Source organism: Periplaneta americana, chromosome 11 (assembly GCF_040183065.1).
Source record: "Periplaneta americana isolate PAMFEO1 chromosome 11, P.americana_PAMFEO1_priV1, whole genome shotgun sequence".
NCBI lineage: Eukaryota > Metazoa > Arthropoda > Insecta > Blattodea > Blattidae > Periplaneta > Periplaneta americana.
Window position 1 is genome coordinate 47,279,577 of NC_091127.1, and position 26,205 is coordinate 47,305,781.

General features: G+C 36.3%; 1 protein-coding gene across 6 annotated transcripts in view; it reads right to left on the minus strand.

The window, feature by feature from the left end:
* Positions 1–26,205, minus strand: part of Liprin-beta (liprin-beta) — a 404,935-nt gene that overhangs the window by 225,104 nt on the left and 153,626 nt on the right. Inside the window, exon 1 of one of the 6 annotated variants that reach the window (XM_069839384.1) lies at positions 10,766–13,400. The exons of 1 other annotated variant lie outside the window; for it this stretch is intronic. In XM_069839384.1, the coding sequence (XP_069695485.1) occupies positions 10,766–11,984 (1,219 nt within the window). In that variant the 5' untranslated portion in view covers positions 11,985–13,400. Of the gene's footprint in view, positions 1–10,765; positions 13,401–26,205 lie in introns of those variants that run through there. 4 more of the 6 variants (XM_069839382.1, XM_069839386.1, XM_069839387.1 and 1 more) reach the window with 4 other exon arrangements.

Sequence of the window (26,205 nt, forward strand, 5' to 3'; positions counted from 1 at the left end):
TTTATTTGTGATGTGTGATGTTTCTAATAAAGAAAATCCACACAGTTTTTATGTTTGTTTAGTTATGTTCGGGCTGTCAGTGTTGCCACATTAAGAAGTTCGCAAGAACTTTCATTTTCAGCGAATATTCGAACCTAAAATTAGTGTTTTATTTGTGATGTGTGATGTTTTTAATAAAGAAAATCCACACAGTTTTTATGTTTGTTTAGTTATGTTCGGGCTGTCAGTGTTGCCACATTAAGAAGTTCGCAAGAACTTTCGTTTTCAGTGAATATTCGAACCTAAAATTAGTGTATTATTTGTGATGTGTAATGTTTTTAATAAAGAAAATCCACACAGTTTTTATGTTTGTTTAGTTATGTTCGGGCTGTCACAAGGTCGCAAGAACTTTCGTTTTCAGTGAATATTCGAACCTAACATTAGTGTATTATTTATGTTGTGTGATGTGTTTTAATAAGGAAATATACCACACAGTTTTTATGTTTATTCGGTTATGAGCAAGTGATAGAGAAATTAGCTTCACGTGGCTCCAGTTTCCAATATTTGGCACCATGAAATACGAACTCTTTCTTTGTATATTCCGGTATTTATTCAATTATCCGGCAAAATCTTGTATCCGTAACTAGTCTCGTTCCTTTGGTGCCGGTTAAGAGGGATTCTACTGCATTCAGTTAATAAAAAAAATAATATGTGTTGTATTCAATGCGACAGATGTGGGAAGAAAAATAAAATATTAGTTCATTATACTCGTAGTAAACAATCGCTCTGAAATACACTGTTAGGTTTCTCTTTCTTCAAAAATTTAAAGACATAATTTATTATTTATGTACAGCTAAGTGATTGAATCACAACCTGAATGTATATTTTATACCTTGACATTTTGCAACAACGAAATGCTTAAAATAGTGCACTTCATTGCGGAGACAATCAAGTACGATAATTTTTACAATTCTGACCACAACATTTAGTGTTCCAAAAATGTGTGTTTTGTACAAATGCCAGTATAAACAATCCAGTGGCGTTCCCTTGGAAAATCTCTACATCGGCAAAGTAGAAGAGGGAGCGTGTTAAGTCAGTATAAACCACACACAACTCCATGGTTGAACTATCTGCATGTAACGACGCGGAATTCGTATTACTGCACTCAATACACAGAGTGTAAACGATGTAAGCTGCCAAAATTATCCACGTGTACGATGCTGTAAGCTCAACAAAAAACAGTAAGAAATTTTCTCATGATCTTTTGGCCAATGAATGGGATCGGTGTCCAACCAGCATCGTGATGAATAGGCCTACATATCAGATTTTAGGTAAAAAGCTAAAGGGTGCGGCGAAACATCCTCCCTAATTTAAAGTTTAAATAAAAAACAGATTGATCAAAATAAGGAACTGTATTAATATGAATGGTATCTAAACAGTTGGAAATTTAGGTTTACATGCGTTGCCATAGCGATATCAAATGACATGCGCAAAACAACAAGAACTGAATAGGAAACTTTATTAATATGAATGGTATCTTAACATTGGGGAATTTTTCATTTTTTGAATAACGTGGCTCTCAAGTGATGTCCTTCACTATCAATGCATTGTTGAATGCGACTTCGGAAATTCTGCATCACTCTAACTAGCATTTATTGAGGAATAAGACCAATTTCTTCCTGTATTGCATTTCTTAAGTCTGGCAAAGACCTCGGCTGATGTTTGAACACCTCAGCCTTAAGTTGTCCCCATAGAAAAAAATCGCAGGGTGCAAGGTCTGGTGATCGTGATGGCCAGGGGGCGTCGCCACGTGAAGAAATTAAACGTCCGGGAAACATCTGTCTCAGGACTTGGAGAGAAATCTGAGCTGTGTGAGAGGTGGCTCCGTCCTGCTGAAACCATACCTAGTCAATCTGCAGCGCATTGAGTCTTGGTGTCAAAAAAATTGTTGATCATAAAAGAGTACCGCTGAGAGTTCACTGTCACAGTAGCACCATCCTCTTCAAAAAAGTAAGGACCAAGAATCCCGACTATTGCAACCGCGCACCATACAGTAACACGGTCGTTATGTAGAGATCTTTCATGAAGTTCACGAGGGTTCTTTCCACTCCAATATCGGAAATTTTGATGATTCACGCATGTAAACCTAAATTTCCCACTGTTTAGATATCATTTATATTAATACAGTTCCCTTATATTGATCCATATGTTTTTTATTTAAATTTTAAATTAGGGAGGGTGTTTTGCCGCACCCTTTATTTTTTCCTGAAGAGACAGAAACATATTAAGTTGTATTTACACGTCTAATCACTAAATTGTGCACTAATATGCCTGGGTTAAATCTCAAATCTCTCCGCAGTGCATATGAAGAGAAGGCATATGTCACTGTTGAAAGTGACATTCGTCTGTAACCTTCAATGTTAGAATTAGTCTTTATTTGTTTGTTTGCTTGTTTCTTTCTTTCTATTATTTGCCTCCTCCTTCTGTACCGACTTACAAACTAATGCGGGGTAAGACAGGGTATATTATCTCTGAACCAATACCAGACTCTCTCACATTAAGGGCCTCCCTGTCTTGACGCAGGGTCACCGTGGAGACGTCACAGGACAAGTATAACACACTCATTCCTCTGCAATGGAGATAAAACTTCTCCCCGCCAAAAATCTGAGCACGGACGCTTGGATATGGATCCGATGTCGTGATGACAATACGTCAAAGAAATCTCATTGTGTCATAGTTCGTTGTTGTATTTTACAAACCCGGTAAAAAGGGAATGACAAGACCTAGAAGTCTGTGTATAAATTGATGCAGAGCCCAACTTTCCCAATTGGTAGGAACGCTCTACCCTAGCGTGGAGACTGGAGTTTGGTTCCAGAAGGAATCATGTCCGTGCCATTACGTCTGTAATGGTGATGGTGCCCATTTAACCATATCAATAGCCGTGAAATTGACCACATTATCATCTGGAGCCGGGATTTTGGCTAATGGAACTCTCCACTACTCTCCTGCACCTACGCCCTGCACATCGATGATTATATATGTGCACATTTTACTGTGAAATAATGTATTATCTGTTTCATACAAAAAATTTCATATTTAATGTACTGTAAATTAATAAGACACTTGTGTTTGTCCACAAAACAAAAAGCAAATCTTCTGCACGACGGCCCAGCAGACCAGCCACTGCTGGACTTAAGTGTCAGATGCCTCAGCAGAAGTGAACTATCACCCAGTCAGTACGAGATAACATCTGGTTAGCACGATGATCTCTAACCTCTATACTTGTTTTTTGAAATCGGAATTATCTAGTAACTGTAGCTCCGCAAATTTATCACCAAAGCTCGGAACTTGGGGACTTGTGTCTTTGCACGTGACTAAGCGACCAGACTTCAATTTCAACAAACTCCCGCTTCCAGCACGGAGGTACTGTCAGGTCTGCTACAAAAGTGGTTTTTGGCTGCAACAACATATTGATAATATTATGGTAGGTTGAAACACGTAATTTCATAGCATATATATAATAAAAATAAACATGAGAAATATATCAAATTTACTGTTCTGCTGTGTACATTTTATTACAGTGTATGACTATCTACATTCGAAGATTTTTCGGTAGCAGACTTAAAATACTGAATGTTTTCACTGTTACTGTTTTCTGTTCGATTTTCAGCAGTTGCTAGCTGATCTCGTATCTGACAAAGATAAGTATATCCTAAATGTTTCTCGAAATTAATTTTCAATTAGTGTGTCACTACTAGGGCAAGCCCCTCTACGTCTCGATCCATGGCTATGGACAGACTTTTCTACAATTTGAGGGACTACAATGCCTTTCAATGAATTCTGTTTCCAGCCTCTAGTTTGTGTGTGGCACAACTTACAAAATATAAACTCTCCATTCGAAAAAAATAACGTATCTCCTCCGAATTCTCCACGAAATTCTGTATCTTAAATTTAAAACAAAATGTATTTTCAAACTTCTATAATACCCATTCGAAATAACACGTATTTTCTATTTCCTCAAACAGACCATTTACCTTTAATTCTCTGAATGTCATTGGCTTCGACATAACAGTTTCTTCGTCCGTCTTCCTGTCATTAGTTGCGGCCACTTTCTTAGTACACACGACTGTCCCTGAGCACTTGCAGCGTGAGCTTTGTGTACGTTGTACCTGTGACCTTACTCATGCACACGACACAAGTCCCCAAGTTCCGAGCTTTGTTTATCACTAAACTTCGGATTTTTAGACTCTAAAAATTAGATTAGATATACTGTCGAAACCGTTTATAGGAACATCGCATGGCTATACCCGCGAAATCTAACGGTCCCGTCTAAATCTTACATAAACACTGTATTTAAAAATCGCTTAGTACGACATCGCTTATTAGGGCTTGCCGTATAAAACGACGTTTTTTTGATCACATTTTCGGAGAAATTTATCGGCTATAACGTCCAATGTTGATTTTTGTTTGTTACGTATTTGGGGATTGCTGACAACAATGTAACGCTTATTTTCAAACGTTTGTTTTCAGTTACATTGTAGATTTAAAATCACTGCCCCAGACGAAACAGCAGTTCCTGTATATGAGCCCTTCAGAGCAGAAGTGGTGTATCTCAAAAATGGGTAATGAGGGTTAAAGTAAACATTCTGTAAAATACAGCGCAAAGTAGCAATTAATATTCAATTTATTTAAACTATTAGTAGTCAGTGGATAGCACGAAAGACATATTAATTGCTACTTTGCGCTGTATTTTACAGAAATTTTACTTTAAACCTCATTACTCAATTTTGACTTACATCACTTCTGCTCTGAACGGCTCATATAGTCGACAGACAGACAGACAGACAGACGTACAAGTGGTATGTCGAAAATCAGTATTTATCAGGAATGCCAAAAACGCGTATTTCCGTGAAAATTTTCAAATCAAAATCTAGCAACATACTCTGTAGACCACACAACAGTCAAAAGGGGAACAACTTTAATGGAATATATACATATATATTTAGAAAAAAAGTGTGTATTTCTTGAGGTCACGTTGTGGTCAGAACTGTAAATCCGGGTTCAAAGTACATTCAACTCTAAATATGGATCAGTACGATTTTAATTATCTTTCAGAGCAATCGGTGTAAAATATTAAAAAGACGGAGCGAAATACTATTAATACGAGGCGCGTCCATAAAGTAACTTTCCCACTCGTCCCACAGCTAGCAAACCATATGTTGCGCGAAGCGACTGCGTGTACGTGAGAGAGTAATGTCAGGCCGTGGCGCATGCGCTAGCGGAACTTCCCGAGTGCTCTCAGTAGCTTCGTTGCATTGCTTGAAGATGGACGTTCCTATTTCAGCTCCCGCCGAGTGTGAAGTGCGGTCAGTGATAAAGTTTTTGAATGCACAGAGCATAGCGCCGATTGAAATAGATCGTCAGCTGTGCCAGGTCTATGGGCAAGCAGATGGTGCGTTGCTGCTGTAGACAATTTTCAGCAGGACGCCAAAATGTGCATGACGAGGAGCGCAGTGGGAGGCCAACCATTATCACAGACGACCCTGTGGAGCAACGCACCATCTACTTGCTCACGTCGTTAGGCCCATAGACCTGGCACAGCTGACGATCAATTTCAATCGGCGCTATGCCTTGTGCATTCAAAAACTTTATCACTGACCGCACTTCACACTCGGCGGGAGCTGGAATAGGAACGTCCATCTTCAACCAATGCAACGAAGCTACTGAGAGCACTCGGGAAGTTCCGCTAGCGCATGCGCCATGCCAGGACATTACTCTATCACGTACACGCAGTCGCTTCTCGCAACATATAGTTTGCTACCTGTGGGACGAGCGGGAAAGTTACTTTATGGACACGCCTCGTATTATGTTAAAACGGTGGCTTTAATAATTTTTAATGTAATGATGACTTTAATTTTGTCTTCCTTCCATCATTAAATAAGAATACATTGGATTGAGTATACAAACGCAAACAACACTGCTTGCTTCATTTATTACAAAAGCTTACATCACATATTCAAAACAAATGTCGATGAAAGGAAGAATGGCTTTTCATTTTGAGTATTTCAAGAATAAAATTAATTTCAAAATTTCACAATAACGTTATAAAAGTCACAAATACATTACAGACAATGCAATTTTTAAAAAGTGAAATTAAATACGGTATTAAATACTCTTGTACTGATATCAATATCAAAGTATAACACAAGCATTATAATATATCACAGATATCAGTTATTTTTATACCGTATTTCTATACGTTAAGGTAATTACAAATTATAAATCTACAACTTTACGTGTAAGCTTGTAAATTGCTCTTTGAGATTTAAGATATTTTAGAATATAAAGTTGCTGATTAATACATTGGTTAAAATTGGATGAATATAGTTTCTCGACTATTTCAATGATTTTTTTCAATGCGCTCTTAAAAGGGAGAACATTTCTCATCAACAGAAGTGTATCCATGGAAAAGGGCAACAAAAATATAGAAAGAACAGGATTCCAAGTACCTAATGAAAACAGAGAATAATTAACGCAAACACACATTGAGAATTACATTAAAAGTCAACAATTGCAGATTGTAAGATGACATGTTAAGGAATGGGATAGAAAAAGCGACAGGAAAATACTCTAAAATGGACATAACACAAGCAAAAGTAGAATCACATTCAAGGAGAGTTTGAAAGATAGGTGAAAGCGAATTACTTGGATGTCGGCAAAACTGAAAATAAATTATTATAAACAGAGCCGTGAGTTTGCTTTATTATTATTATTATTATTATTATTATTATTATTATTATTATTACTATTATTATTATTATTATTATTAACGATAGGCGCGGAAATATGTGCATGAATCACGTAAAAATTATAAAATTTTAAATGATAATGCGAATATGAGTTATTTACCCAAACTGTTACCATTAGCCTAATACAATAAATACGAAAATGGAATATTTTTAAGAATTTTATTTCACTAATATACATTACATACATAATTTTTATCGTCACTGTCACTGAGTATGTTTGATTCCTTAGGTTTTAATGATAGGGATTTTGCCTCGCTTATTACGCTGTCCTTACACACTAAGCATGCTTTGCAGGGAAATTATGACGACACTTGACTCGTAGACACTTTGTTTTTCAGCATTAACTTCCTATGATTGTAGGTTAGAAGACTCGAAGAGAACGCTAGGATGTAGACTAGGGCTGGGCACCGGGAGCGAATCCAAACTCTAAACGGGGGATGCTTAATATTCATCCGTCACGGCATTAACGCTGCGCGATGTTCGGCGGGAAAGAAATGGTTTTGCAGAGAAGTCATATGGCTCCCCGTGAGAGAGTAGAATTCGCTCTTGATGCCCAGCCCTGATGTTGACCTTCGGCTCCCCTCTCCTACCAATACTACATAACACAATGTCTATACGGCGGTTGTTGTCGTCTACGATACAACGAACATTTTTTTTATTTCGAGTTTGTTATTTTTTCTTCTGGTTATTACATGCTTATATGTAAGTTGTGTTAACTCTCGCTAAGTGGTTTTATATTTTATTTTATCAGTCTTAGTTATTATTTTATTATTGTTAATATTCTTGTTTTATTATTATTAATTAATTAATTTGTATTACTATCTTTGTATTATCTCCGTCACTGTTATTCTATTATTATTATTATTATTATTATTATTATTAATATTATTATTATTATTGTTAGTTCTATTATCAACATTATTATTGATGTCTTGTAAAATTTATGTAGACTCTACTGGACTGTACCTGAGCACGACATATGCTCATTTCGGGTATCTATTCGAAGGTACCATTTGAAATGTAAATTATGGATAAATTATGAATTAAGAATTAATTGCTAACAAAATTATTTTTATTATTACTGGCTTCAGAGATAAATTTGCCGACAATGCTTATTTGCGTTTCTGAAATGTTTCTTATAGATAGATATTGAAGATGATATGACTACATGAATTACCGTATTTACTAGAAAATAAGACCCAAATTTTTACCAGATTTTTATATTTAAACTTGGAAGGGTCTTTTCTTCTCAACGGGTCTTAAAATCGAGTAAATAACAATATAAAAATGCGAGGACTCAGATTGTAACTAAGTAAAGATTATTTTACTGTACTAACACAGAATGGCATGTAGCACGTATGGGCGAATCCAGAAATGCATATAGAGTGTTAGTTGGGAGACCGGAGGGAAAAAGACCTTTAGGGAGGCCGAGACGTAGATGGGAGGATAATATTAAAATTGATTTGAGGGAGGTGGGGTATGATGATAGAGACTGGCTTAATCTTGCACAGGATAGGGACCGATGGCGGGCTTATGTGAGGGCGGCAATGAACCTTCGGGTTCCTTAAAAGCCATTTGTAAGTAAGTAAGTACTAACACAGAATAAATCTAAAGATATTTAGATGTTTAAACTCAATGAAACAAAATTACAAAATCCATTTGTGCGAGATCGTGCGTATTTGCTTGCTTTCCGCACAAAACCAATACGAGGTAAGTGTGAAATACCACATTCAGTATTCCCAACCTAACACACATAATAATTTCCCTCTTCTTACCGCTTAAGCGCCATATTCATTTTACTACTTTAGGCTTTTAACATATTATTTTTAGAGACGTTTCACATAGTAATAATTATAAATTGGAAACTTACCACTGCAATTTCACCTAAATTGCACTGTTAATTATTGTTTTTAAATATTTGCAAAAATTAAGTAAAGTCTACTACTCCACGAAACATATTGCATTCCTGATACAAGTAACATTAAGGAAGCCGTGAAAAAATCAACAAGATTCCAGATGCCATGTTATTACTGCAATATGTTATATAAATAATATTGTTAAAATATTAAAATGAAAAATAAATCATTACATAACCTTACCGTTTGTTTTAAGTTCGCATTTATAGACTGGGGGAAAAAAAAAAGACAGACGTATATCACGGCCTGCTGGAGTATAGTAAACACAGAAAACATTTTATAGGAACAATGTTGAAGATAGATATATTTGTTTTCCAAAGTTGCCATCATTGAACAGAAACCAAGATGGAGATTTAATTGCAACTAATTAGAAATTCCTCTTTCAGGTATGTAATAAACGATCTTCGCACAAAATAATGTACGATACACGAGAGGTATGTTTGTTTTCATGTTCTCGGAAATTAAAAAAGCTCAACTACGTTTCGCTTTTTCAATCTTTTCCTCGAACATGAAAACATCAACATACCGCTCTTGTAACGCATATTACTATTTCTTACCCAGTATCTGAATCGCACAACGCCCTTGAAAGCACTATGCCACTCAAGCACAATACTAGCAGTAGTTAGTACTGATTTTATGAGATGTAATACTGAAATGCATGATCAGGTAGAAAGGATAAACGGAGTGGTCAGCTTCCACACTCCTGCGATCTCATTGTTTTCGCTGAAAGTTACTGAAAGAAGGTGAATTCTGCCTTTAGGCTGAACATAACGGTATTCTACGTACCGTTCTCTATTGACTTAGAGATATATTGTATTCTCTTGACAACAATTTTCTGAAAAAATTTACAGTTTCTGTCTCACTTAGAATATAGCACTAGAATTCTATTACCGGTTATTTCCTTATGGGTCTAATATTCGTATATAAAATACTTTTATAAAAAAAAAAAAAAAAAAAAAAAAAAAAAAAAAAAAAAAAAAAAAAAGCCATAATCGATGGGGGTCTTATTTTCGAGTAAATACCATGTAGGACTCTTCGTGCGATAGAATACCGCAGTAATGTATATTATTTTGCAAGAGAAAATTATATCGTTATATCTTGTAACGCAAGAATTGAGTGGAAACATATACTACGTTTTCACGGAGTATTCAAATCGATCTAAATACGATCCATGTTTTCAGGCAATTTTCGGTACGTATTGAAAACGATCTGAGTACGGAAGCTGAAATTTCGAAAGTAGTTACGTCGGTTAACATGTCATCGACATATTAGCATGTTGGTCACTCTGTAGGCATTAGGTATAAACAATGTTGCGTTTTCTAAATGAGGCGCATGAAAACTTAATATTCTGGCTGTTAATGAATAGGCCTAATGGTAATGTTGACTTTTAGGAAAACACGAAATATTATGTTTTACAACACTCTTTTTTCAACATATATATTGCCCTCGCTGTTGGTAAAACAGCTGACATATCAAACAAAATGACGATCGATCACGCGCTTAGCGTATTCAGATCGTATTGAATACGATCCGATTCCACTTGTTAGGTGTATCGACCTTGAGACTGAGATCGAATTGAATCCCCGTTTTCATGAATATTTCAATACGGTAAGTGTATTCAGATCGATCTGAATACTCTATGAAAACGCAGTAATAGTTTCGTACGAAAATCACGAGCAATACAGCACTAAAAATTGTAAAAAAAAAATGATATTAACTTATATTCAATATGTAAAAACGATTTTGTACTTGACATTTAACAAAAATATCACAATAAATCACGGCTCTGTTTATAAAAATTATAAACAATGACCCATGTATAGACATTTAGTGTTATGCATTTAATGTACACTACGAAAAAACTTAGAAAAAAATGCCATCCTTATCACCAAGTATCGAGTAATATACTGTTGTAATTAGGTAAAAAAGAGTTAAACTCATGCTTATCAAGTGAAATTTTTATAAATTCCATAACTTCCTCATAATATTAAGGAAACCTCCGTACGGTAGCATTCACATACAGACCACAGTGACTTACACCTTATCCATGCGTGTAGCTACCTAGAGAATCCGTGGAGGCAGTAACTCTGGCACTGCTGGAGGGCGATCCGCCGGGCAGAGGAGAGCCATACTGGGAAGGCGGTGACGAACTTGGCGGAGGAGGATATTCCAGAACTATTCTAACACTAGCCGACTCTGCACTTCTGAACTGAGAAGAGAGGCTCTTCTGCTGTCCGATTACGTCGGACGTCACTTCTGGATTGGATTTAGATCTTGTAGCATCTTTACAAGAAGAAGAATTCCGCAGATTAATAACACGTGGTCGTTTGTGTGGGATGCTGCTATCGCTAGTCGATCCCTTCACGGAGTTCTGCAGCTCTTCGGACGTCTTGCTTCTCTCATCAGCTTCACCTAACCTACTCTCGTCGTAATCACATGCACTGTGATAATCCAATGATTCTTTTGATGATGGTGATCTTTGCAGTTCTCCAGGAATCTTACCGTTAATTTTGTTGGAAAAATTTGATTGTGATGATTTTTTGTTAGCGTTGCACTTTTTTGTACTTGATTTTGAAAGGATTTCTAAATTACTGGTATCACCCACTGAACCGATAACAACGCGAGATGTATCTTGACTATCTTGGGTTTTAGGAGCGGATAACGTGACGTTATTCAATGTAGACACAACAGAATTACTCCGCACTAAATCTGATAAATTTTTTATCGAAGAAGACTTACATATCTCGTTATGATTTCTTTCATCGTTTTCTACCGATTTATCGGTTAATATTTCCGAATTTTCTGGCACGCTTCCTTCTACCGAGGACACCTCGTTTTTACTTGTATTGTCTACACTTTTATTCGACGTCGGTTCATGGATACCGTCAAAACATGCCTCGTCGTTTTCTTTTAACAGCTTTGTCGGAACTTCACAATTTTCTAACTCTTCCTCTGTTGACAAGTCGCTTCTTTTTGTACTCTTACCACTTTTTCCTGATTTTAAAACTGTTTCTGGTTGCGCTGACGATGAAGGCGAAACACTGTTAACACCACCACCGAATCTACTCTGTAGTTGTGATATGTTGTCCTTCCCTTTGTTGACCCTGACATCGGACACTCCCTCGCCACTCTGTTGTTTACGCTGTCGCCTTGAAACAACTGACGGTGTCGTACGTCTCTGCTGTTCGTGCTGCCGCTCCAGAATGGCGACCGCTGCTGCCACAGTGACTCCAGAACCACCTTCCTCGCCGTCGCTACCACCACACCCTGCCTCCCTCATCACTAAAAACAACTTCCACAGCCAGACACACAAGCAAGGCGACTGTCTCGGAGTGGCTCGGCTTCACAGACGTCACTCTTCACTGTACTCAAACGTTAGTGTCAATCAAGTCCATGGGGGAACCCTCAATTCATTAGCATTGGACCCCGGCCACCATTAGAATGCGAAATGCTTTTTATTACTGAAGCTACTTCTAGTGGATGAAATCCTAAAGTTCCCTCATATTAACCAATGGGCCGGCTGCCAAGGCGGAAGAGCTATTTCTGTATACTTCGCACATGACAAAAATACTTTGATGCCAAAAACTTTGTTACTGGCGGTCAGAGAAACGAGGTTAAAAAGTTCTTTAAACAAAAGTGGGTTTCATAAGTGATTCACAAATGTAAATATATTAAATAACTGTACACTGTATACAAAATTTGAGATGTAAAGTTTTCAAATAAACACGATACAGTTTTAAACGTCTGAAAATTCAATCCTAGAGTTTCAACGAAATCTTATACGTGTTGCATACGGATTATATTTCTTATTATTTACACGAACTTATAATGTTATAATCTTAGGATGAGGATAGCTTTAGAACTATAAAAGAGTTCCACATGCTTTGAAGAGTGTGTAAAAGGGGTGAAATACACCTTCATTACAAACTTCCGAAACTATTTTTATATTCCGAAAGATGAATTCTTTTGTAAATGTCTAAATTTTGCACGAAATTCGGAAATGTTTTAGCGTAATTTTCAAGTTATAATTTGTGTCTTGATAGTTACTATCTCCGAGTTCCATATTATAGGTTCCATTATCATGGTCGTCTTAACGAAGCACTGAATTGCCACCTATCCTGTAGAATTCATTACGCCCTACTGCCCAAACAACAATTAACAACCCACTATAGCCAGGTATGCTAGTCCTAATAAAGGCGGCAATTCTTCAGGTTATGGGTACCATGATCCTGATAACAGAATTGAACAGTAAGAAGTCCTGAAATGTCGGAGAAACTAAATATGAAAATGTAGTTGACAGTTCGAAATTAATTTTACTACCAAATCACCGAAAATATCTAAAATTTCAAAACTTTTCAGCAGTCAATATGTAAGAGTTTGGAGCACAAATGGCGCAACTGAAATGTCATGTAATTGGAATTACATGTTTATTTTTAAAAGCAAACTATCAAACTTTTATTGTTATCAGTAAGCAATTACTGAAATTTACTCACTTACGGCACAGAAGTTATGATATTTGCTCCTTGAAAATAAAGATGTACGCCTAAATTCACATGAACAGTGGAGATATACCATTTCTGCTCTGTGCCATCATATATCATTTTATTTGAAGTTTTTATTTCGACAATAACATAATCAGATGTAGAAAGAACAGCAAGAAAATTTAGGCGAAGGTCTTCAATGTTAAGATGTAAGTATAATAACAGCATAAGAAAAAGAAACAAAATTCAAGATTATTGGTTAGAATTTTCAGGACTAAAGCTTGCATCATCTATTTTATGAATAAAGAAAGAAAAAGATAGTCTTCCATAAACTGAAGAAGTGCAGCTACTAAAGTTCCGTATTTCAAAATAAAATTTCATTACAGAAATATTGACTGTGTCGATAAAAACAAGAACACTACAAAAAAAATTTAAAAGCTAAGATGTACTTTAAGATATTAGGCCTATAATTTTATAAATGGACAACAATATTACTGCTTAAGAGTTACAGATTTAAATTTAGAATATCCCGTATTATAAAAAAAATAATCTCCACTCAAAATCGGTGATAACATAACTACTCAAGTTCAGTCTTTCAAAAAGCAAAGTTTCTTTATCAAAAAACATAAGCATGGAGTCTAAAAGGGAAAATGTCAATGTTATGATGTACTTACAATATTAACATTTTATAAAGAAAAATAAAACTCAAGAAGAGTAATAGCATTTACAGGAATCAAGGTAGGATCATCCATATTACTACAAAAAGGTCCTCCACAATTGATGTTAACTACTAAAGTTTCGGATTTCAAGAAATAAATTTCAAGTTCCAAGAAATTAATGACAAAACAAGCATGGCGCCTGAACGGATAGCATGACGCGCGAACACCACACACAACTTCAAGTGGCTTCAATTAACGAATTGAAGGCCTCTGCCCAACACGCGGAGATGGCGGCACAAATTTCCACACAAGATTCCGGTGCCCTCTGCAGGATGCCGCTGATGGTAACCGGATGACGTTGAACACTGACACCGCCGGCCGACCGGCAGCGCCGCGCGACTTGGGCCGCAGACCGAGGAGGAGTGGAGGCTGCTATATTTAACCAGCGCCTGCTCCTCCTCCAACACTGATTACAACCGCACTCTTTTTTATTAGCACTAATGTATTTTTATACGGAGCGCCCCTGTCCGCCCGTCTTCCTGTCTAACCCTCTTGCAGATCCACGAAATTACTCGCCACATGTTTTGTTTTAACAACAACTCGTTTACACAATGGACTTCAGCCAACTGTTAAACGTTTCAATGTAAAATTCATAAATTATTTGAAGATCCAATACAGCGTTTACTTTTACAAATACATTTATTTTTGTAAATGACAAGTTCATCATCATCATCATCATCATTGGCATTACAGCCCTTGTAGTTTAGCCTTAGCCTCCCTCAGAACATCCGACCAATTACTCCTGTCTAATGCTCGTGTTCTCCATCTTCTAATTCCAGCTTTTGTTAGGCCAGCCTGAACGTCATCCAGCCATCTCAATGTAGGTCGTCCGACTTTCCTTCTTCCTACTGGCAATGCATCTAGTAGAGCTTTGGGTGTGCGATTGTTCTCCATCCTGGCTACGTGTCCCAGCCACTCTAACCTTCTGAGTTTTATGTCAACAACAATGTTGATATCTTCATATAATTCATATAACTCAGCTTTTGTTTTGATTCGCCAAAACCCTTGCTCATAAGTAGGCCCAAAGATTTTCCGTAATACTTTCCTTTCCCAGGCATTTAAGATCTTTATTGCTCTTTCAGATAGAGTCCAGGTTTCACTTCCATATACTACTATTGGTTTAATAATAGTTTTATATATTCTTATTTTAGCTTTTCTTGAGATGCATCTGGACTTCATAGTTTTATTCAACGCCCAAAGACCTCGATTCCCAGCTGCAATCTTCTCTTTTATATCGGTCATAACATCATTATTGTCTTTCACCATGGAACCCAGATACTTAAAACGGGAAACTCTATCAAAATTAGTATCATTTAAATTAAATGACAAGTTAGGGTATAGTATTTCGTTAACAAGTCTGAAATCACTGGAATAATTTAGAAAATGAAAGAACACGCTTAGAAACACAATGTGAACACTCTAAAAGCTATAAACTCACCCTTCCGCTCCAAGTTTTGTCCTTTCTTATACACGCCGAACCAGCTGCCCATAAAAGATATGCAATCCGTTAAGACAGAAATTACGTGATGGTCGATATTCCTCTGCTTGTCTCTTATATTGTGAAGTAACATCGCACTTTCCGACATAAGAATAAGACCGTTCCAAAAATATATTATCATTCTTTTATACGTTGGAGTTAGAAGTTATGCCAAGTGATCAGCTATAGCATAAGTGTCCAAACAGAAGATATTGCACGTCAAGCATGCTCTGCTAAGGTCAATAACTTTCCATACAAAATAGGAAAAACGACCTTAAAGAATATGCGCTGCGGGTTGCTTACGTTATTGGACATCTATGAGCTATAGTAAGATGTGCAATTAACGGTTAAACCAAGATACAGCGCGTGGTCGCAATGCAGCCCTACAGTCCTGTTGCAAAAAGGTTCCGTTCCTTAGTAATTGTGTACCAACAGAGGCCGATGTTTATAGCTGATTTATAAACTGCGGGTTGCATAAAATTAAATTATAATGAGCAACTGGCTTAACCTGTATACCGAAATACCATCTAGCAGACTACGCCATTACTACAAAACTCCCGCGCTACCAACTTCAGTGCTACCAACCTATGCAGAAGATATGGCACTACGCGAATATTCTCGACCTTCTTAAATATCTACTCATTTAATCCATTATAACCTTGGCATAAACCTCGGGGCTACTCATCACAGACGTCAGGACTATGCGTCACAGAACCCGGGCTGTCATGCCCTCTCTAACCGTGTCACGAACCTCGGCGTATCGCTATCCCGGGCGCTATACAACTTCTTTTCCATTTGTACTTTCGTATTTTTTAGTGAGTTATTTTACGACGTTGTATCAACATCTCAGGTTATTTAGAGTCTGAATGAAATGAAGGTGATAATGTCCGTGAAATGAGTCCGGGATCCAGCACCGATAGTTACCCAGCATTTGCTCATATTGGGTTGAGAGAAAACCCTGCAAAAAAACCTCCACAGGTTACTTGCCTCGATCGGAATTTAAACCCGGGCCACCTGGTTTCGCGTACAGTGCAACAACAATGCGATATATTAAGTAAACATCATTTCTAGTAGGCTACTTGAAACTGTTACCACCATGGCGCTGCGGTAATAGTTCAATATAAAGTGACAAATTCCATAAAAGGAAGAGCATTGCAAACTCAAATTTTTTGGAGTAAATTGGTTTGTTATATGAAAATATTCTTTATCACAAGGAAGTAAGATGGCTTTCGTTAGATATTGTGTTGAAAAGAGTTTTACAGTTAAGAGCAGAACTTTTAATGTATTGGTACATGCAAGAGCAGATATCGGAATAAGCAAACCTATTTACAAATTCTCTTTGGTTTATTAGATGGACCTTCCTTGCTTTAATTTGCAAACCTATTTCCAAATTCTCTTTGGTTTATTAGATTGACCTTCCTTGCTTTAAATTGCAAACCTATTTCTAAATCCTCTTTGGTTTCTTAGATTGACCTTCCTTGCCTTAATTTGCAAACCTATTTCCAATTTCTCTTTGGTTTCTTAGATTTTCTAATTCTCTTTGGTTTCTTAGATTGGCCTTCCTTGCTTTAATTTGCAAACCTATTTCCAAATCCTCTTTGGTTTCTTAGATTGACCTTTCTTGTTTTAATTTGCAAACCTATTTCCAAATTCTCTTTGGCTTATTAGACTGACCTTCTTTGCATTATTTGCAAATCTATTTCCAAATCCTCTTTGTTGCAATCCTATTTCCAAATCCTCTTTGGTTTCTTAGATTGACTTTCATTGTTTTAATTTGCAAACCTATTTCCAAAATCTCTTTGGTTTCTTAGATTGACCTTACTTGCTTTAATTTGCAAATCTATTTCCAAATCCTCTTTGTTGCAAATCTATTTCCAAATCCTCTTTGGTTTCTTAGATTGACTTTCATTGTTTTAATTTGAAAATCTATTTCCAAAATCTCTTTGGTTTCTTAGATTGACCTTCCTTGCTTTAATTTGCAAACCTATTTCCAAATCCTCTTTGGTTTCTTAGATTGACCTTCTTTGCTTTAATTTGCAAACCTATTTCCAAATTCTCTTTGCTTTCTTATATTTCCAAATTCTCTTTGGTTTCTTAGATTGGCCTTCCTTGCTTTAATTTTCGAACACTTAAACACTTTGTATAATAGTCTGCAAGGCCAAGATATCAACATAATAACAACCAGGGATAAAATAAAATTTATAAAGAAACTTGATTGCTGGTCAACATTACTTTAAATGTTATTCATTCAAGTGTATTAAATAAATCCAAAGAAAATGTAACTATATACGATAGTCAAATAGCCTACTGGGTTTGTTTTTGTGGAATGCAATTAAGTTTTCTCAATTTTAAACAAGAGCTTTTTTAACATTTCCCGGAATAAACTCAAACAATTAAGACAGTTATAAATGGATAGATAATCCGCTTTTAGAGAGTTATATTAAAAAAAATTGTTGTCTTATTTTGTAAATGAACTCCCGATCCCTCTCAGCTCATTGCACGACTTTCCTGGGGGTCGCGATCGCCCACTTTGGGAACCACTGGCCTAGCAGATAATATAATAGAAATTCACAGAAAAACTTAGCTCTACTCAGATATACACAGTCAAGCAGGTGGAGGAAGAGACGGAAGGTAATTCCGCTGCTATAGCAAAGTCATATTTTAGTTATCAAAGATTCTCAAAGCGTGTATTTCCGAGAGAAAAACTAGAAATCATTGTTTCCGGCGTCACAATTCTTTCTCTTCATATCTCATATTATAATGAGAACGCAAAAATGGAACACGAAAAAAGGGGAAAACGAAGCAGTTAAAGCAGAAGCAATTGTCTTGGTTAGTGCGAAACGAAATTCCCTCTGTCTGAATGTCAGTTCATTTTACACGGGCCAGAATATTCACTTTAATAAAAGCTTCCCTGCTCCTCGCTCTCTAATTATACCAAGATATAGCCCCTTCACTTCGCTGTTACTGGACCATCTAATGCTCATTCTTTCTTTGTGACGGTATAACCAACCCACACTGTGACAGGTGTGCAGAAGCTACCCGCGAGTCTAATTTCAACTTGGGCTTACGTAGTTCCCAGAGAAGGAGTGAGGTCACATGCCCGCATTCTTTTAAAATTAAATGACATTCATATTCATGGAAATCTTAATATTTTCGAATCTCACGGCATAAAGTATATTACGAACTGTAAATGTGAAATAATTATACAGGTTTCGGCAGTTGGCTCTGATGAATTTCAATATACTGTTCTAAACGAACGTAGAAATTTTCATTCTCTTGTTCTCCTTTTCCAAGTCCTTCACACCTCTACACCTACCTACCTACCTTGCCTCCCGTTTCAGTTACCTGTCATCATATCATAATCTCTTCACACGCACGCAAAATCGCCGCATACTAGCCATAATTATTGGACATAAGCGTTTAGTTAACTCCCTTAATAACAGTAATCTTTCAGTTGTTACCCTTAACAACACGCTAATCCCTTATTCATCTGTCGTAAAAAATCTTGCTTCTTTTTTGATAATAATCTAAGTTGGAATTTTCAAGTTAAAGAAACGATAAAAAAAATCTGTTCCTCCATTCACTGTTTGAGTCGCTTGAGAAACTTCTTGCCCCAGCAACTAAAACTTACCCTGGTACAAACCCTAGTAATGCCGCACTTCGATTATTGTGACGTTTTGTTAAGTGACCTAAGTTCTGAATTGTCAGTCAAGTTACAGCGAGCTCAGAATATGTGCGTCAGATACGTGTGCAACATTCGACGATATGATCACATATCACCGTCCTTCGCAAGTCTTTCGTGGCTCCGACTTAAAGAACGCAGAACTTTACACTCTTTGTCTTTACTCTTTCGAATTCTGCACACCTCAACACCAAATTACTTTTCGTCTCGTTTCTACTATCTATACTCTAACCACGACGTAAATACCAGATCACTTATCTGTGGCACGCTAAGTCATAGAACATCTTCTTATTCATCATCTTTTACAGTATCCACCCCGCGTCAATGGAATTCCTTGCCACAAATTATTAGGGGCTGCAAGACAATAAACACCTTTAAAAACAGCTTAAAAGATAACCTTATTAGCATTTCACTCCAATCTTACTGATTTAAACTATCACTGACTACATTGTTACTTCATTCTTTAGACATCACCCTGATAGTGCTGTATTTTCAAAATTGTCTCATAATAATCTCTTTCTATTATCTAATATTATTTGAAATATATTAACATTCTATGTATTTTAGCTTAATTCTGCTACACAGTTTATTTCAGTGTTTAATTAATAGTTCATAGTAGTTTGTTGTTTAATTCGTAAATAACTCTTGTATTACATTTAGCACTTATCTAAATCAAATTGTTGAATTCTTTGTAAGTTCATACATATGTATTGTATACTTTTTGCTGGTTGAGTGGAAGAGAAGGCCTTACGGCCTTAACTCTGCCAGCTAAAATAAATCATTATTATTATTATTATTATTATTATTATTATTATTATTATTATTATTATTATTATTATTATACCAACATATAAGACATCATCGTATTCATCATCATACACAATCTCGCTCTCGCGCTTGTGGAATACCCTACCCAGTGACATCAGAGACTATCGGAATTTAGTAGCGTTCAAAAGCAAACTTATTGAGCATTTTCCTACTGTGTAAAGTAGGTTTAATTTTTACATAATTAATGAAAATATGTTTCTCTCTTCTTAACTTTTACAATAAACTGTTTAGCTTTTATTGATCAGTTAATCTTTTAGTACTTTGATTTTTATTGTATTTAATATTAATTGTAATTATAAGTGTAATTGTATTCTTAATATTGTAGTTGTAATCCCCTGGTAGAGGGGAAGAGAAGGCCTTATGGCCTTATCTCTACCAGGTTAAATAAATAAATAAATAATTAAAGTTACTATAAGGTATACAAATATCAAAATAACGTGGGATATGGGTTAAACAATGCAATTTATTGACATATTATTTTTTTAAACAGACACATATTAAGTGATCTTATGCTTTGTTGAAATCTTACCCTGAAATTGTTCATGACACGCTGAAATACACCTGGATTTAATATTGGGAATACAGAGAATGTAATTTATATGCAATCTACTTTAGAAAACTAACGCTGATCTACTGAAATGGGTGTATAATACGAGTAAATTATTCCATTTAGGTGTTTCTTTTAAATCCAAAACTATTATAAAAAACACGGGAATTTTACTTGCACTAAGTAATGAGATTGGTTTCGAAGTAAAATCCGACAAAACAAAGTATATGATTATGTCTCGTGACCACAACATAGTACGAAATAGAAATATAAAAATTAGAAATTTATCCTTTGAAAAGGTGGAAAAATTCAAATACCTTGGAGCAACACTAACAAGTAGAAATGGCACTCGAGAAGAAATTAAATGCAGAATAAATATGGGAAACGCCTGTTATTATTCGGTTAAGAAGTTTTTCATATTTAGTCTGCTTCAAAAAAAAATTGAAAGTTAGAATTTATAAAACAGTTATATTACCGGTTGTTCTGTATGGTTGTGAAACTTAGACTCTCACTTTGAGAGAGGAACAGAGGTTAAAGGTGTTTGAGAATAAGGTGCTTAGGAAAATATTTGGGATTAAGAGAGATGAAGTTACAAGAGAATGGAGAAAGTTACATAAAGCAGAACTGCAGGTATATTATTCTTCACCTGAGACATAATTAGGAACATTAAATCCAGACGTTTGAGATGGGCAGAGCATGCAGCACGTATGAGCGAATCCAGAAATGCATATAAAGTGTTAGTTGGGAGGCGGGAGTGATAAAGACCTTTGTGGAGGCCGAGACGTAGATGAGAGGATAATGTTAAAATAGATTTGGAGGAGGTGGAATATGATGATAGAGAATGGATTAATCTTGCTCAGGATATGGACCGATGGCGGGCTTACGTGAGGGCGGATATGAACCTCCGGGTTCCTTAAAAGCCGTAAGTATATATAGACTAGTTCGTAATAATTAATTTACCAGAAAGTTTGTCTATTCCATAATTCTTAACATGGGCTTTCTTGAAATGTTGTTTAGTATTGAAATGACGAGTAAAAAGAAATTGAATAGGAGACAAAGAACAATAAATTTCCATCTTCTTCAACAACAAAAATAATCATTTTACCATTTCCTTTGGAAGTAGTATTTCTTGACGGGTTCAGATTTTGCCACGTTTCAGTTCTCTTCAAACTGCAGTACGTGTATTGTGTACCTGCTGCCGCGAGGATGAATGTTGATATAGCCGAGTAGACTTGGGTCGATTCGTGAACGAATCGTTCATTCGAACGACTAATAATAAAGAATCGTAAGAATCAATTCGTTGAAAAGAATCGTAACGAATCGTCGATCAAAAGAATAGTAACGAATCAGCATGGTATCGTAACCCAGGATTCTATTTACTTGTTTGATGTAACCTCTCTGCGGACATTTCCGAACCGTACCGATTGCTCCCGAGCGAGTGTGAAATCAAAAAACTTCATTTGTTAAGTGTAAAAAATAATGAACACGAACCTGGAATTTGGAGAGTTAAATAGAGATGTAGCTAATGCAAAAAATGTACTTGATAATAAGGTTCAGTTGATAAATTATAATTAAGAAACACTATCTTGGATAATTTTGTAGACTAATGAAGGTCATAAATAGGGACCGGATTTTTATGTAATTACATATTATATGCCTTTCAACCTAACCGTATATAAATAACAAATCTTTGCGAATCTTGTAATTACCATTAATATATTAAAATTTGATACTACATATTTTTACATATTTACCCCACATAACATTATGGCTTGGAATTACATAAATCTACATATTTAGGGGTTTTATTCATTTTCAATTCTAAAAAAAAAAAAAAAAAAAAAAAAAAAAAAAAAAAAAAAAAAAAAAACTCTGCTGGGGAAGTTTACAATTTCAAATACACTGACTTAAAAGCCGTTTTACCTACCCAAGAAAGGACATATTTCGGGACGAAACATAACATTCTTAGTTCCAGGAAATGATAGAGGCACTCACCCCATACCGCCCACTGTAAATATAAATGGACAAAAGGCAACCTTTCTCATACAACTACCTTGTAATGTAAAAGTCACTCAGAAGTAGCGTTGCCTTCATGCGGTGGAGTGGGACGAGAACGACATGATTTGTCTCGAACTATAATAAATTGTTATGCACACGTCTTAACAAGCCGTTCCCATGAAATTTGCAACCTTACCCCACCCTCTTCCTAATCCTTCCAGGGAAAACCCGTGTCAAGTCTGACATGAGCCGCAATATAGTAGTCGACTTTTGAAAAGAAGCTGAAGCAAAGGAACTGGAAAGATGTTGAAAAATTAAAATAAATAGCTTTTCAGGTTATTGCTTGACCTCTTTACTTTAAATTTAGTAGACCTATACGGAAATGGGATTTTCCGAGCAATTATAAAGTATGGTTCTCGGTTGGAATAATCCTACCCTTCTGAATAAGACAGGAATGTCACTTTTCAAACAACAGTTTGTAAATGCCTATAGTTTGAGATTTTAGTAGGTACTTTGTTTCTTACAGGGAGCAGCTAAAATGCATGTGTCCCACATCTCCTCTTATTTTTAACCTAATCCACTAAAGCAAAACAGTGCTTAAAGTACCGTTGTGTCATTCATTCACTCAGTTCTCTGGTTTTAGTACTTACAGTATAAAGTGCAAGTGAGTTTATCTACTGCTTTTAACTAACTAAAATGGCCCCTGTATCTTCAACCCTAACGACAAAAATTAAATCATGGATTGCGATGGACGAAGCTTTCACTACAGATGGAAAAATAGTAATGTGTCAAGTGTGCGGTAAAAAAGTCGGGTGCTCTATGACATCACAACTGGAGAGTCTTACCTATCCTATACTTACTTACTTATTGGCTTTTAAGGAACCCGGAGGTTCATTGCCGCCCTCACATAAGCCCTCCATTGGTCCCTATCCTGAGCAAGATTAATCCAGTCTCTATCATCATATCCCACCTCCCTCAAATCCATTTTATTATCTTCCCATCTACGTCTCGGCCTCCCCAAAGGTCTTTTTCCCCTCCGGCCTCCCAACTAACACTCTATATGCATTTCTGGATTCGTCCATACGTGCTACATGCCCTGCCCATCTCAAACGTCTAGATTTAATGTTCCTAATTATGTCAGGTGAAGAATACAATGCGTGCAGCTCTGCACTGTGAAACTTTCTCCATTCTCCTGTAACTTCATCCCTCTTAGCCCCAAATATTTTCCTAAGCACCCTTAACCTATGTTCCTCTCTCAAAGTGAGAGTCCAAGTTTCACAGCCATACAGAAGAACCGGTAATATAACTGTTTTATAAATTCTAACTTTCAGATTTTTTGACAGCAGACTAGATGACAAAAGCTTCTCAACCGAATAATAACACGCAATTCCCATATTTATTCTGCGTTTAATTTCCTCCCGAGTGTCATTTATATTTGTTACTGTTGCTCCAAGATATTTGAATTTTTCCACATCTTCGAAGTATAAATCTCCTACTTTTATACTGGGTGTTCATTTCAAAGTCTGTCATGACGTCACTGTTGTCGGGTCACCGATTTGAAGAGAGTTTCAGCTTATATGTCAGAGAAGTTGCCTATTATTTAAGGCGTTCTTCAATCTGAACTTGAGAACGTGTACGGTATAACTTGAACGTCGTAGCAACAGATGGCGGTCTGTACGGTCTGTGTGCTACCATAACCTCTTTCGAACTGTGTTTTGCGCCGGCAAGTCGTACGCAGGGTATTTGATATCATCGGTTGCGTACGGTAACATTACACAACACAAATCAAATGCTCCGTGTCCATGTTGACCGTCGAAGTTAATGTCAACAAATACTGTACGTAAGTAATCGTCTTAACCCTCTCCTCATATCCCGACAGTACGTATTGCCAAACAGTTCACATTCCTGCCACTACCGGCAACACCGTACGTATCGGTACGTACTCTTCAGAATGAACGCCGTACTTGCTAGGCAACTTCTCTGCCTCATAGGTTATACACCTCTGCGGAAGTGTAGGAAGATTGAATTCTCTAGGCTCATCGGCTAGCCACATGACGGCATACAGCGAGCCATGACACACTTTGAACTGAACAGTCAGTAGTTCCATTTCGTACAATATTCTGATCACGAGACATAATCATATACTTAGTCTTTTCGGGATTTACTTCCAACCCTATCTCTTTACTTGCTTCAAGTAGAATTTCCGCGTTTTCCCTAATCGTTTGTGGATTTTCTCCTAACATATTCACGTCATCCGCATAGACAAGAAGCTGATGTAACCCGTTCAATTCCAAACCCTCTGTGTCTTACCTATCCTATACCTGACAGATATTGATATTAAATATTTTAATGATTTTACATATTTTGGTACATATTCAGCTTATTTTTCTTATATAAATATGTACATATTTCACACCTTGATATTACATAATGCGGTCCCTAGTCATAAATCATGATGAATGGTTCCATCCAATGAGAAAGATACAATCCAATGTGTCGCCTCCTATGCCATCTATGCGAGAGATGTAGAACGTTTTTGTTCTACCCGTGGTTTGCAAAAGAAAGTGTCCTGTGACTCGTTCGTTGACGATTCAAAAGAATAGTTTGAATCGCAGGCTGGGAAGAATCGTCAATGAATCGTTAGAATCGATTCGTAATGTATTATTGAATCGTTGGAATCGACTTCTGAAAAAGAATCATGTTGCTCTGCCTAGGCTAATACCTTACTATAATAATACCGGACAGGTGTATACTAGCAGGATTGACGTGTGTGCGAAATATCGCGGACTTGACATCTTGCGGAGCGGCGTGGAATTACGTCCACAAATACAAATATTAACATAGCGGGATTAGGACTATTGTTTAAAACGTGAGTTACTAATGTGGAATAATATATGAAACACTTAAGATATGTTGAATACTATTTAATGTAAAATTATCTTATATCAAAGCTGCATATTATGAGAAATATTGCATACTTCATATTACTTTCCGTAATTAATTGTTACATATTTTTTCTTTGGTTTAGTGAGACAAAATCAATTCTGGCATTAAGAATGAATTTACAATAATGCTTTATATACGCATTGATGACAACTGCAAAGATAAAATTGATAGTAATTTGATGCTTGTAAGAATTAGTAAAGGCATGTGAACAACAATAAAACTTAATTGGATAAAACCTTAAAATCCCCAATATATTTTAACTTCTATTCATTTATTAAGTCTAAATAAAAAAGCTAATTTGTATTTTTCTATCAACACAAAGACGAAGAATTAGACCTACCAAAGAATGTTGGTGACTCACGTTTTATGTTCCCTCGCAAATTCCTCGAAAGTACGATTTGGAGCAATTTGTAATGCTGTAATTTTGTAGCAATTACAAATAGCACATATACACACCGACATTCAACACAACATTAATTCATAAAACTACTAACTAGCCCAGCAACAATACACATATCAGTTGATTACAGCTTGTTTCACGAGTATCGCCACATCGGCCGCCTAGATAGCAGCACCAGCGTCGTTCGCTCTCAGAACTGCTAGCTCTCCGGTATTATTTGCTACAGTTCTGAAAGTCTGGTATAGATAGTTTGTAAAAAAAAAAAACTGGCAGATTGAACTATTAGAAAAGTGGTCACGCGGCGAAAGTACACTGGAAGAAACTAACCCTTAAATTGACAAAACTTCATTTCTCACACTAGTTTATTAAACCGTGTCGGACTGTAAAGAAAACAACTATCGCAATGTCCATATTTCATATGTT